Source organism: Oncorhynchus kisutch, linkage group LG4, assembly GCF_002021735.2.
Source record: "Oncorhynchus kisutch isolate 150728-3 linkage group LG4, Okis_V2, whole genome shotgun sequence".
Lineage (NCBI taxonomy): Eukaryota > Metazoa > Chordata > Actinopteri > Salmoniformes > Salmonidae > Oncorhynchus > Oncorhynchus kisutch.
The window spans coordinates 8,508,715-8,520,895 of NC_034177.2; the positions used below are offsets into that span (position 1 = coordinate 8,508,715).

The 12,181-nt window shown below is 43.5% G+C and overlaps 1 protein-coding gene across 3 annotated transcripts in view; it reads right to left on the reverse strand.

Annotated features, from left to right (window-relative positions):
• Positions 1-10,433, reverse strand: part of LOC109881282 (E3 ubiquitin-protein ligase RNF13) — a 90,209-nt gene extending 79,776 nt beyond the window's left edge. The window contains exons 1-2 of one of the 3 annotated variants that reach the window (XM_020473440.2): positions 10,238-10,433; positions 541-727 (exon numbers count right to left, since the gene is read on the reverse strand). In XM_020473440.2, coding sequence (XP_020329029.2) covers positions 541-654 — 114 coding nt within the window. In that variant the 5' untranslated portion in view covers positions 655-727; positions 10,238-10,433. Of the gene's footprint in view, positions 1-540; positions 728-9,547; positions 9,881-10,237 lie in introns of those variants that run through there. The other 2 variants (XM_031822353.1, XM_031822352.1) reach the window with 2 other exon arrangements.
• Positions 10,434-12,181: the final 1,748 nt, after the last annotated feature.

The window sequence follows — 12,181 nt, forward strand, 5'->3', positions numbered from 1 at the left end:
TATCCTTCAGCCCGTCTCTGTCTGGGTGTCTATCCTTCAGCCCGTCTCTGTCTGCGTGTCTATCCTTCAGCCCGTCTCTGTCTGCGTGTCTATCCTTCAGCCCGTCTCTGTCTGAGTGTCTATCCTTCAGCCCGTTTCTGTCTGCGTGTCTATCCTTCAGCCCGTCTCTGTCTGGGTGTCTATCCTTCAGCCCGTCTCTGTCTGGGTGTCTATCCTTCAGCCCGTCTCTGTCTGGGTGTCTATCCTTCAGCCCGTCTCTGTCTGGGTGTCTATCCTTCAGCCCGTCTCTGTCTGGGTGTCTATCCTTCAGCCCGTCTCTGTCTGGGTGTCTATCCTTCAGCCGGTCTCTGTCTGAGTGTCTATCCTTCAGCCCGTCTCTGTCTGGGTGTCTATCCTTCAGCCCGTCTCTGTCTGGGTGTCTATCCTTCAGCCCGTCTCTGTCTGCGTGTCTATCCTTCAGCCCGTCTCTGTCTGGGTGTCTATCCTTCAGCCCGTCTCTGTCTGGGTGTCTATCCTTTAGCCCGTCTCTGTCTGACTCACGGCAGAGATGTCGGCCTCAACGGGCAGCAGGTTGAGGAAGGCGAAGAGCTGCACGGTGAAGATGGTGTAGATCTGTGTGGCAGACAGCATCAGCATCCCAAGGGAGAGCAGCATCTTGCATTCCGCACTGTGCCAGTCAACTGACACACACACGGACAGACTGTCCCAGCACTGGCAGCTCTCACACCTGCAGTGTACGTACACACACACACACACACGATTGTCAATGTCTGTAGGCCTACATCTGCTCCCAGCCTCCCACAGAACAAACACCCCAAAGTTCCCCCGGGACAACTGTAATTATATATGCCACTACGTGAAATCTGGTGTGACCCTGCTCGGTACTGAAATCTGGTGTGACCCTGCTCGGTACTGAAATCTGGTGTGACCCTGCTCGGTTCTGAAACCTGGTGTGACCCTGCTCGGTTCTGAAACCTGGTGTGACCCTGCTCGGTTCTGAAATCTGGTGTGACCCTGCTCGGTTCTGAAATCTGGTGTGACCCTGCTCGGTTCTGAAATCTGGTGTGACCCTGCTCGGTTCTGAAATCTGGTGTGACCCTGCTCGGTTCTGAAATCTGGTGTGACCCTGCTCGGTTCTGAAATCTGGTGTGACCCTGCTCGGTTCTGAAATAAGACAGGCATGAATCAATGACAAATTCACGACTAACACACTTGCACACACACAAGATTGAAGTAGTTAAGCCTACTAGCTTGATAGCAGGGTTGGGGTTAATTCCATTTCAATTCTGGAAGTACAATGAAATTCCATGCAATTGTTTCCATGAGGAACATTTGGAATATTTCTGAATTTACTTTAATTGAACAGTACTGGGGCCACGCCCATGGGATTGACGTGAGGAACATTGAAACGCCCCATATATAAATTGCCTGGCTCCCCACAGGTGCCACTTTGGTTTTAGAAGTGAGGGGGACATGACCCCCAGATCCCCCGTCAGGTTCTCTCCTAGAGTTTTTGGGGTCATCTAAAGCGAACTTCCTGCATTTTTACACAATCCCAACGAGTCGTCTCGATTTAGAACAAAATGTGATTAAGCTTGGAAAGAGATCATTATTAAATATGTTTCAGTGATTAATAAAGACTTTTGATCAATAATAAATATTGTGTTGCACCTTTAACCTTTAACTTTTAAATTTAACCAAGACTAACAAATGAACAACACTTGAAAATACAGACTTTTGATTGTCTTTATTAAGACTTCCTCTATGTCAAATTTCAGCCAAACCGCCCAGCCAGCCCAGGCCACCTGCACGCCCGACCCCCATCAGTCTAGTCAATATACACTGCTCAAAAAAAATAAAGGGAACACTTAAACAACACAATGTAACTCCAAGTCAATCACACTTCTGTGAAATCAAACTGTCCACTTAGGAAGCAACACTGATTGACAATAAAATGTCACATGCTGTTGTGCAAATGGAATAGACAACAGGTGGAAATTCTAGGCAATTAGCAAGACATCCCTCAATAAAGGAGTGGTACTGCAGGTGGTGACCACAGACCACTTCTCAGTTCCTATGCTTCCTGGCTGATGTTTTGGTCACTTTTGAATGCTGGCGGTGCTTTCACTCTAGTGGTAGCATGAGACGGAGTCTACAACCCACACAAGTGGCTCAGGTAGTGCAGCTCATCCAGGATGGCACATCAATGCGAGCTGTGGCAAGAAGGTTTGCTGTGTGTCAGCGTAGTGTCCAGAGCATGGAGGCGCTACCAGGAGAGTACAGTACATCAGGCGACGTGGAGGAGGCCGTAGGAGGGCAACAACCCAGCAGCAGGACCGCTACCTCCGCCTTTGTGCAAGGAGGAGCAGGAGGAACACTGCCAGAGCCCTGCAAAATGACCACCAGCAGGCCACAAATGTGCATGTGTCTGCTCAAACAGTCAGAAACAGACTCCATGAGGGTGGTATGAGGGCCCAACGTCCACAGGTGGGGGTTGTGCTTACAGCCCAACACCGTGCAGGACGTTTGGCATTTGCCAGAGAACACCAAGATTGGCAAATTCGCCACTGGCGCCCTGTGCTCTTCACAGATGAAAGCAGGTTCACACTGAGCACACGTGACAGAGTCTGGAGACGCCGTGGAGAACGTTCTGCTGCCTGCAACATCCTCCAGCATGACCGGTTTGGCGGTGGGTCAGTCATGGTGTGGGGTGGCATTTCTTTGGGGGGCCGCACAGCCCTCCATGTACTTGCCAGAGGTAGCCTGACTGCCATTAGGTACCGAGATGAGATCCTCAGACCCCTTGTGAGACTATATGCTGGTGCGGTTGGCCCTGGGTTCCTCCTAATGCAAGACAATGCTAGACCTCATGTGGCTGGAGTGTGCTATGGACTGGCCTGCCCGTTCCCCAGACCTGAATCCAATTGAGCACATCTGGGACATCATGTCTCGCTCCAGCCACGTTGCACCACAGACTGTCCAGGAGTTGGCGGATGCTTTAGTCCAGGTCTGGGAGGAGATCCCTCAGGAGACCATCCGCCACCTCATCAGGAGCATGCCCAGGCATTGTAGGGAGGTCATATAGGCACGTGGAGGCCACACACTACTGAGCCTCATTTTGACTTGTTTTAAGGACATTACATCAAAGTAGGATCAGCCTGTAGTGTTGTTTTCCACTTTAATTTTGAGTGTGACTCCAAATCCAGACCTCCATGGGTTGATACATTTGATTTCCATTGATAATTTTTGTGTGATTTTGTTGTCAGCACATTCAACTATGTAAATAAAAAAGGATTTAATGAGAATATTTCATTCATTCAGATCTAGGATGTGTTATTTTAGTGTTCCCTTTATTTTTTTGAGCAGTGTATATATCAACTATCTCCCAACACAATTTCCTTCCCAGTTCCCTCCCACCTTACATTCCCAAGGGAAAGGTTTGGAAACGAAAACATTAAAAACACATATCACTTCAAATATACATTACCACACAGAAACAGCCAATCCTCCATATAATGAATCTCAATAGGACTAATAGTACTGTAGAGCTCTTTTTACTTACACACAATATAGCTGGGTCGCCCCGTTCTGCCCCTAGGGGTCCACCACCCTGCAGCGCCCCAACCCAACACTAGAGGTCGACCGATTAATCGGAATGGCCGATTAATTAGGGCCGATTTCAAGTTTTCATAACAATCGGTAATCTGCATTTTTGGACGCCGATTACATTGCACTCCACGAGGAGACTGCGTGGCAGGCTGACGACCTGTTATGCGAGTCCAGCAAGGAGCTAGCTAGCATTAAACTTATCTTATAAAAAACAATCAATCTTAACATATTCACTAGTTAACTACACATGGTTGATGATATTACTAGTTTGTTTATCTAGCTTGTCCTGCATTGCATATAATGCGGTGCCAGTTAATTTATCATTGAATCACAGCCTACTTCGCCAAACGGGTGATGATTTAATAAAAGTGCATTCGCAAAAAAAGCACTGTCGTTGCACCAACGTGTACCTAACCATCAATGCCTTTCTTAAAATCAATACACAAGTATATATTTTTTTAAACCTGCATATTTAGTTAATATTGCCTGCTAACATGAATTTATTTTAACTAGGGAAATTGTGTCACGTCTCCTGCATTCAGTGCAAGCAGAGTCAGGGTAAATGCAGCAGTTTGGGCCGCCTGGCTCGTTGCGAACTGTGTGAAGACCATTTCTTTCTAACAAAGACCGTAAATTAATTTGCCAGAATTGAACATAATTATGACATAACATTGAAGGTTGTGCAATAGAAGAGCAATATTTAGACTTATGGATGCCACCCGTTAGATAAAATACGTAACGGTTCCGTATTTCGCTGAAAGAATAAACGTTTTGTTTTCGAAATGATAGTTTCCGGATTTTTTCCAGACATTTCCAAGCAAACAAAAACAGGGAGAAGGGAGAACCTGTAGATATGGTGAGATAAAAGAACATACTCTTTGCCGGAATTCTGCCAGCCTTCACAAGACCATAACATATGCAAATATGTCCCTATTGTGTTTTACACCTCCAGCAGAGCAATGACATTTCTCAGTGCATGATATTCAGTTTCACTGGCATATAGAACGTTCTATGGATGGTTTTAACCTGCAGTCATTTATGTCTAATATTATGCCTAATATTATAATATGATGTATAATATTATAGGAACATGACTGGGCATTCTAACAGATCTGTATCCATTCATCATCATCATCAATAGCTTCTACCGGGTCTTCCTCACATTTTTGTTTTGTCTCATCGGGAAAAGCCTCTATCAACCCTTGATACAGTTTGGAAATCAACTTGAGGTTTGTCAGACTGCCTTAAAATAGTTTACATCTTTGAAGCTTATTGCTTGTCCAGTGTTTGCTGCACAGAGAGAATAAAAAGTGTTGTATCTTCACAAATTTACCTCAGCTCCGTCAGACCGGTCTTCCTCCGCTGCCTGACCCTGCTGAGACCCCTATCATCATCACAGACTGGTCTTCAATGGTTACCTGACCCTGCTGAGACCCCTATCATCATCACAGACCGATCTTCCCTAGTTACCTGACCCTGCTGAGACCTGTGTCACCATCACAGACTGGTCTTCCCTGGTTACCTGACCCTGCTGAGACCCCTGTCACCGTCACAGACCGATCTTCCCTGGTTACCTGACCCTGCTGAGACCCCTGTCACCATCTGATCCTCATAAGATCAGGCATGACAAAGAATTACCTTGGTGTACATTATATTATCCAAGAAAAGAATCAATGATTCAATAATTTAAATGATTCAATAATTGTTATTCCCAGATCCCAGACCGTAGCTTTAAGCTTCTGTCCTGTAGCTACTGTAGGTCTACCCATCAATTCAAGATGGAACTGTGTCATTCACTGATATTGTTAATATCAGCAAAATTCAGCTGAGCTCTGTAGACTGGTCTTCCCTGGCTGTCTGACCCTGTTGGGACCACTGTCACCATCTGATCCTGCTAAGACATGATGAGTAGTGTTGTGTACTGACAATACACTAGAGGGCTGCATTCCCTTGTGATGCCTGTGAGTCCCGACAGAGATCATTGCAGTGTGGTCGGCATTGTTCGTGCTGCGAACAGTCAGATTAAAATCTTTTTTGTTGTCCCACAGATGATTTGGAAACTTTCTGCTTTGTATGCGTTAGCCTAGCTATTGTATTAAAAGCACATATTTATTCACACGCTCAGAATTCGCTGCTTCAACATCAGTAGCCTTCCTCTCCTAGTTGGGTGTGAGTGTTCAAGTGTCCCCAGTATGTGTGGTCTCATTGAAATAGACTAGGCTGTATACATGGTCGGAGAATCACGTGGCAGTTAACTTAAATATTATTAGCCTGTAGTTTACTACAATGTCTGTAAATAAATAGGCTATTGATAATGGAAAGGAGTAGAGGGCGTTCAACCAATGTGAGTCAAAGTGCACTCAAATGTATTCATTGAAAAGGAAAAAGGCTACAATGGTGCACGAGCGTTGCACATTTTCAATTTCAATAAGTATTGGTTACCAATTTGTCTGTCTCTGCCTGCAAATCGTCCTCCTAAAAAGGTAGGCTATATCCTATAGGTCTATGCAAAACATAGCAAGTGTCACTGTCATCATTCTTGCTGTTCAGTAGCCATACCTGAGAAACCAGGTGCATGTGTGGTCTCATTTAAATAGACTAGGATATAACCTGTGTGGAGAAGCACTGGGTAGTTATCTTTCCAAGGAAATGTACTTCCTAAGTAGTTTACTACATTGCTTAGAAATAAGCCGAAATATTGATCACCCATATTTCTCAGTCTGAAAATCTTCCCACTCCTAAAAAAAAAGGTAAGCTATAAAAACAATAATGTTTGAGAGAAAGAAGGTCTCTCCAGCTCTGCTCTCTTCAATCTACATCTTGCATAGTGACTGATAATAATACAATGTAAGGGCTATGTGAGAATCTCTGGTAATTGAAATGTACTTTTGTGCATATAGGGCGCAAAATTGTTGGGACCATGCGGTGGCGGGTGGGAGTCGTGTTGTTACTGTGTCACAAGACGCAGGCCTCCTAATTGTCCCTAGAATTTCTTAGCAAACAGCTGGAGGCAGGGCTTTCTCCTATAGAGCTCCATTTTTATGGAATGGTCTGCCTACCCATGTGAGAGACGCAAACTCGGTCTCAACCTTTAAGTCTTTACTGAAGACTCATCTCTTCAGTGGGTCATATGATTGAGTGTAGTCTGGCCCAGGAGTGGGAAGGTGAACGGAAAGGCTCTGGAGCAACGAACTGCCCTTGCTGTCTCTGCCTGGCCGGTTCCCCTCTTTCCACTGGGATTCTCTGCCTCTAACCCTATTACAGGGGCTGAGTCACTGGCTTACTAGGGCTCTTTCATACAGTCCCTAGGAGGGGTGCGTCACTTGAGTCACTTGATGTGATCTTCCTGTCTGGGTTGGCGCCCCCTCTTGGGTTGTGCCGTGGCGGAGATCTTTGTGGGCTATACTCGGCCTTGTCTCAGGATGGTAAGTTGGTGGTTGAAGATATCCCTCTAGTGGTGTGGGGGCTGTGCTTTGGCAAAGTGGGTGGGGTTATATCCTTCCTGTTTGGCCCTGTCCGGGGACACAAACTACTGCAGCATAAATACTGGAGGCTGAGACAGGAGGGGTCAGGAGACACTGTGGCCCCATCCAAGGACATGGGGCCACAGTGTCTCCTGACCCCTCCTGTCTCAGCCTCCAGTATTTATGCTGCAGTAGTTTGTGTGTCGGGGGACTATGGTCAGTTTGTTATATCTGGAGTACTTCTCCTGTCCTATCCGTTGTCCTGTGTGAATTTAAGTATGCCCTCTCTAATTCTCTCTTTCTCGGAGGACCTGAGCCCTAGGACCATGCCTCAGGATTACCTGACATGATGACTCCTTGCTGTCCCCAGTCCACCTGGCCGTGCTGCTGCTCCAGTTTCAACTGTTCTGCCTGTGATCATTATTATTTGAACATACTGGTCATTTATGAACATTTGAACATCTTGGCCATGTTCTGTTATAATCTCCACCCGGCACTGCCAGAAGAGGACTGGCCACCCCTCATAGCCTGGTTCCTCTCTAGGTTTCTTCCTAAGTTTTGGCCTTTCTAGGGAGTTTTTCCTAGTCACCGTGCTTCTACACCTGCATTGCTTGCTGTTTGGGGTTTTAGGCTGGGTTTCTGTACAGCACTTTGAGATATCAGCTGATGTACGAAGGGCTATATAAATACATTTGATTTGAGTGAGAAAAGTAAGGAACTAGCTAGGGAAACTGACAGATCAATAACCTTTCATTGCCATACTGACTAATATTATTTATTTTTTAAACTCATATTGCACTGAAAAAACGAAATATCAATCTTCAATCATTTGGCTGATGGTTTCATCATTTGATTCAGGACTAATGTGATTGAGGTAAAAACAATAGCTAACGTTAACCAACTTTTGGTCAGCTCCCTCTCTCTAATCGTACATCAACTTGTGAAGAGCTGGCCTGGCTATGGTAGCTACTAGCTAGTGTAGCTAATTCATTCACCTCAGTCAAGAGGGAAAGAAACATTAGCTAATGTTACATGTCAGTTACAATACTAGCTCAGCACTGTGAACAAACACTAGATCATTTTTTTCCTGTTAAGTTAAACTGCTGTTACCTTGCCAGCTACATCAGTCAGCCAAAGAGTAGCCAGTTTCTGCTCTGCTTGCTTTTACAACTCGGTGAAAGAGCGCAACAAAGACACTGAACTATGCTCAACTCTCCAGTGCTGGTCCAGCCAGCCTTCCAAAAGCTTTGCCTTCACACAGCCTGTCAACCCGCTCTGTGGTGTTTGCGTGGTCCTAAATCCAGCCGGCTGAACACTACAAACAGCATACCCGACTGCTTGGAGGCGACCTCTTGGTCCTAAAGCCCATTGATGCAAATCACATTCCAATGATAAATGCAATATCAGAATGTGGGGGGCAATGACCCCCGTCCCCCCCATCTGCAGTGAAAGTTGCACTCCTGGCTACCCATCCACATCGCTCTGGCCAAACACATTCTGACTGTTCTGATTGGTCCCAGAAAACAACAGTTGGGCCAGAGCCAGCCTACATGATTAAGTGATCAACTTTGAAATTCTGATTGGTTAGATTTGTTAGAGATGATCCAATCGCTGATGAATTTGTTTTGTACAACACCCCTCCTTCTGAAGTCACACAAACGACTTCTTGGATGCCAGACTCAAACAATGTGTTACGATCAATAGAACAGCAGAATTCAAATTCAGTGTGAGTCGTCAAGAAAATATATAAAAGGCTTATCAAGAGTAGAACTACTGCTAGGGCCCTGTGCTTCTCAGTGATGACAGATGCAGACAGAGAGGAAATAACATTAGACTACATCAGATAGCCATACAGCATCACCAAGCGCTATGAATAACACAAAATATCTCCCCAAATATTGAATATTCATTTAAACATGACATGTTGTATGTTTCAAGGTGGCACAGGTGTGTAAAACCACAAATAAACAATTCCAAGTTTCAAGTAGGTAGGCCCTTCCAAAAGTACGAGGACATTTGCTGTGAGATACTTGCTACAGATGTAATGATCTTTGTAAAGTAAAGCCTAAAAGTAGAAGTCATCGTATTAGTTGCAAAAGAAGGATGATGTCAAAGTCATGTGGCAATGTCGTCCCATGTAATGTGCCTACCCAGCAGCATGACTGATAGCGACTTTACCCGCATAGCCTACTTGGATAACAACCTATTCAGTTAGCCAAGCTAACTTCCTAGCTAATATTATTCTTGTCGCAAATCTCCCATCTATCTATCTAGCTAGCTAACTTAATCATAGCCCAATATTGGACTTAAGAGCCTAACGTTACTCCTTAGTCCAAGGACCTTAACAAGACAAAACAGCCAAATACTCCATCTAAACGTGAATCGATTCTCCATTGCGGTACAGTTATAGAAAAATAAATCCCTGTACTTTCATATCACATCAAACATTTCACAAATGCAAAATACACACTTACTGTACACTATTTTAACCGCGTTTAACACAGCAGCCGACAGTATTTTTCATTGACAAGACAACACGTTTGTGGCATATGTCTTCCGTTTACACATACAGTAACTTAGGTGTTTGGAAACGCAGATAGCTAATTAGCACAAGTAGTCCACTCGGTCTCCCGTCTGTTTTCCTGTAAACAAGAGCTGTAACATGGAAATATGGCCATATGGGAACCATAATCCTATAAAAAAAGGCGTGTATCAATATGACCTTTTGTTTTCCACAACCGTACCGCAAGCGATGCGTCGCGGATAACCTCCCCCATACAGAATACGCCTTCGTCCAATGACTATTATGTGTAATGTTGTGGAACTGAGAGTCATGACCACCGGCTAACGTAAACACAGCTGCAAAAGTGGTGAATCGGGTTTTATGATACTAACAATATATGGCGGCTGTAGAGGTGCCAAACCTATTTAGCAAGCTATTACACGTCTTTTAAATATACCCGATGGAGCAAGCTACCATTGTTTGCAAGCTAAATACCATTATTAGGCCAGCTTTGCAACTCCCAAGCTTGATAGCAACATCATAACATGACTCGAGTCTAAACACCAACGTATTTGACGTTGCTAACAGCTAGCTATATCAGCGCTAGCTACAAATGCAAGTTAGCTAGCTAGACAACTAACGTTAGATCGTGGAAAGTTACCTTTGAATCAGACCGAAGTTTCCTCTGGTTTAAAAAATATATATGCGAATAATATAGACATTACAATAAATTGCTATCTATACGTATGATCGCAACAACTTTATTCCTTTACTTTAACATGCCAGTACAACAGAACGTCAACAATAATCCCGAACTAGCCAGCTTCCTCTATCTGCAACCCCCGCCCCGCCTGAGCAGATTGTTGCTGCTGATTGGACGGAAGGAAAATCAATCTTTCCTTTCCGAAACTGTTTCCTGGGGTAAACATAACCACGTGATGCATCATGTATTTACAGTAGAGAAATTATCTCAAATATATAGTCTTTGTACGTGTGGGGTGTGTGACCACATATGCAAAGGTTTAAATTGAGTGGCTGACAGTTTGACTATGAATTCGAGCGCAAGATGTGGGATAATAATAGCGAAGTTTATGGCGGGGCAGTGCTGGCCTGGATCCGCATTTGCTGGCCTGGAATACATTGTTAATAATATATTTTGGAAGGTTTGGTTATTATACCACACAAATATCTGCTTGTTATACTTATGGATAATTCTGAAAGAGAGGTCAAAGAGGTCTCTTTCAGAATTATCCATAAGTATAACCCTGCGAATCATTAGCTGAAAAACAAACAAAAAAGTACCATTGACTGTACTTTTTGGGAAAAGCATCCAGAAAAAGTTTTGCATTCATTTTGGCATTGTCTACGTGTAAAGACATTATTGCAAGGTATTTATAGATTTATAATTGATAATAGTCTTGAATACTTTGGTTTATAATGGGGTAATGTGCTGCTTGGTTTCATTAACTATAATATACAAAAAAATACAAAAACAAGTCTTTAATGTAATTCTAATAATGGGGAAAAAGTAATTAATACATGTAAATTCACTAATAAAGACCCAGTCTTCCTTGTTTTCTGTAAGGCATTCTAGATTATTCTACATTCTTCGAGTAAGAAAGCTGTAAAAACAATAAATACCTGTTTTTTAAAGGCCTTTGAATAATCTGTAATTGGTTGTTTGTTTGGTTGTATAATTCCTGTATGTACACTGGTGTTTTGTGTAACAATGAGAGTACCACAGAGTCATATCCATAAAACCTTTTTTCTCGTAGGGTATTTTAGAAACACTTCAAATAATTGCTTTGTTTCGTGTAGGCTTACCCTGGCGTGACATTTTGAATACCGTCTAAATCTTTCTAGGACAAGGGGACTTTTATCAATATATTCGTCTGTATTTACCCCCTCAAAATGAAATGCTAATTAGCTGCTAATGTGGCTATCATAAAGAACTACAAATGCCGTGATGATCTGGACAAGACTACCGAATCGAGGCAAAGGTAAGAATCTCTGGATTAACGATCTATTGTCAGCTAAATGTAGTAATGAATAAATTGGCTACATTTCTTTATATGGGCAATTGTTAACTGTCTTGTTCAAGTTTTAAATTAACACAGTACCTGTTAGCAAAGGTATCAGCTGGAGATGATGTGCAGCAGCTTGCAGGGATTTGTAGTTTTGTAGTTCTACTTTGATGCTAATTAGCATTTTCCAACCTGAGAGTAAATAGAGCCGAAATATATTGATAAAAGTCACCTTGTCCGAGAGAGATTTACATGGTTAGCAGAACAATACACCAGGGTAAGCCTACACAACACACAGCCCTTATTGTAAGTGCGGCAGGTAACTTAGTGGTTAGAGCGTTGGCCTAGTAACCGGAAGGTTGAAAGATCGAATCCCCGAGCTGACAAGGTCAAAATCTCTCGTTCTGCCCCTGAATGAGGCAATTAACCCACTCTTCCGAGGCAGTTAAACCACTGTTCCTAGACTGTCATTGAAAATAATAATTTGTTCTTAACTGACTTGCCTAGTTAAATAAAGGTTTCTAAAATCTCCTATGGGACAAATGAATGGTGGAAAAGTTATTGGAACCATTTCCATGTTT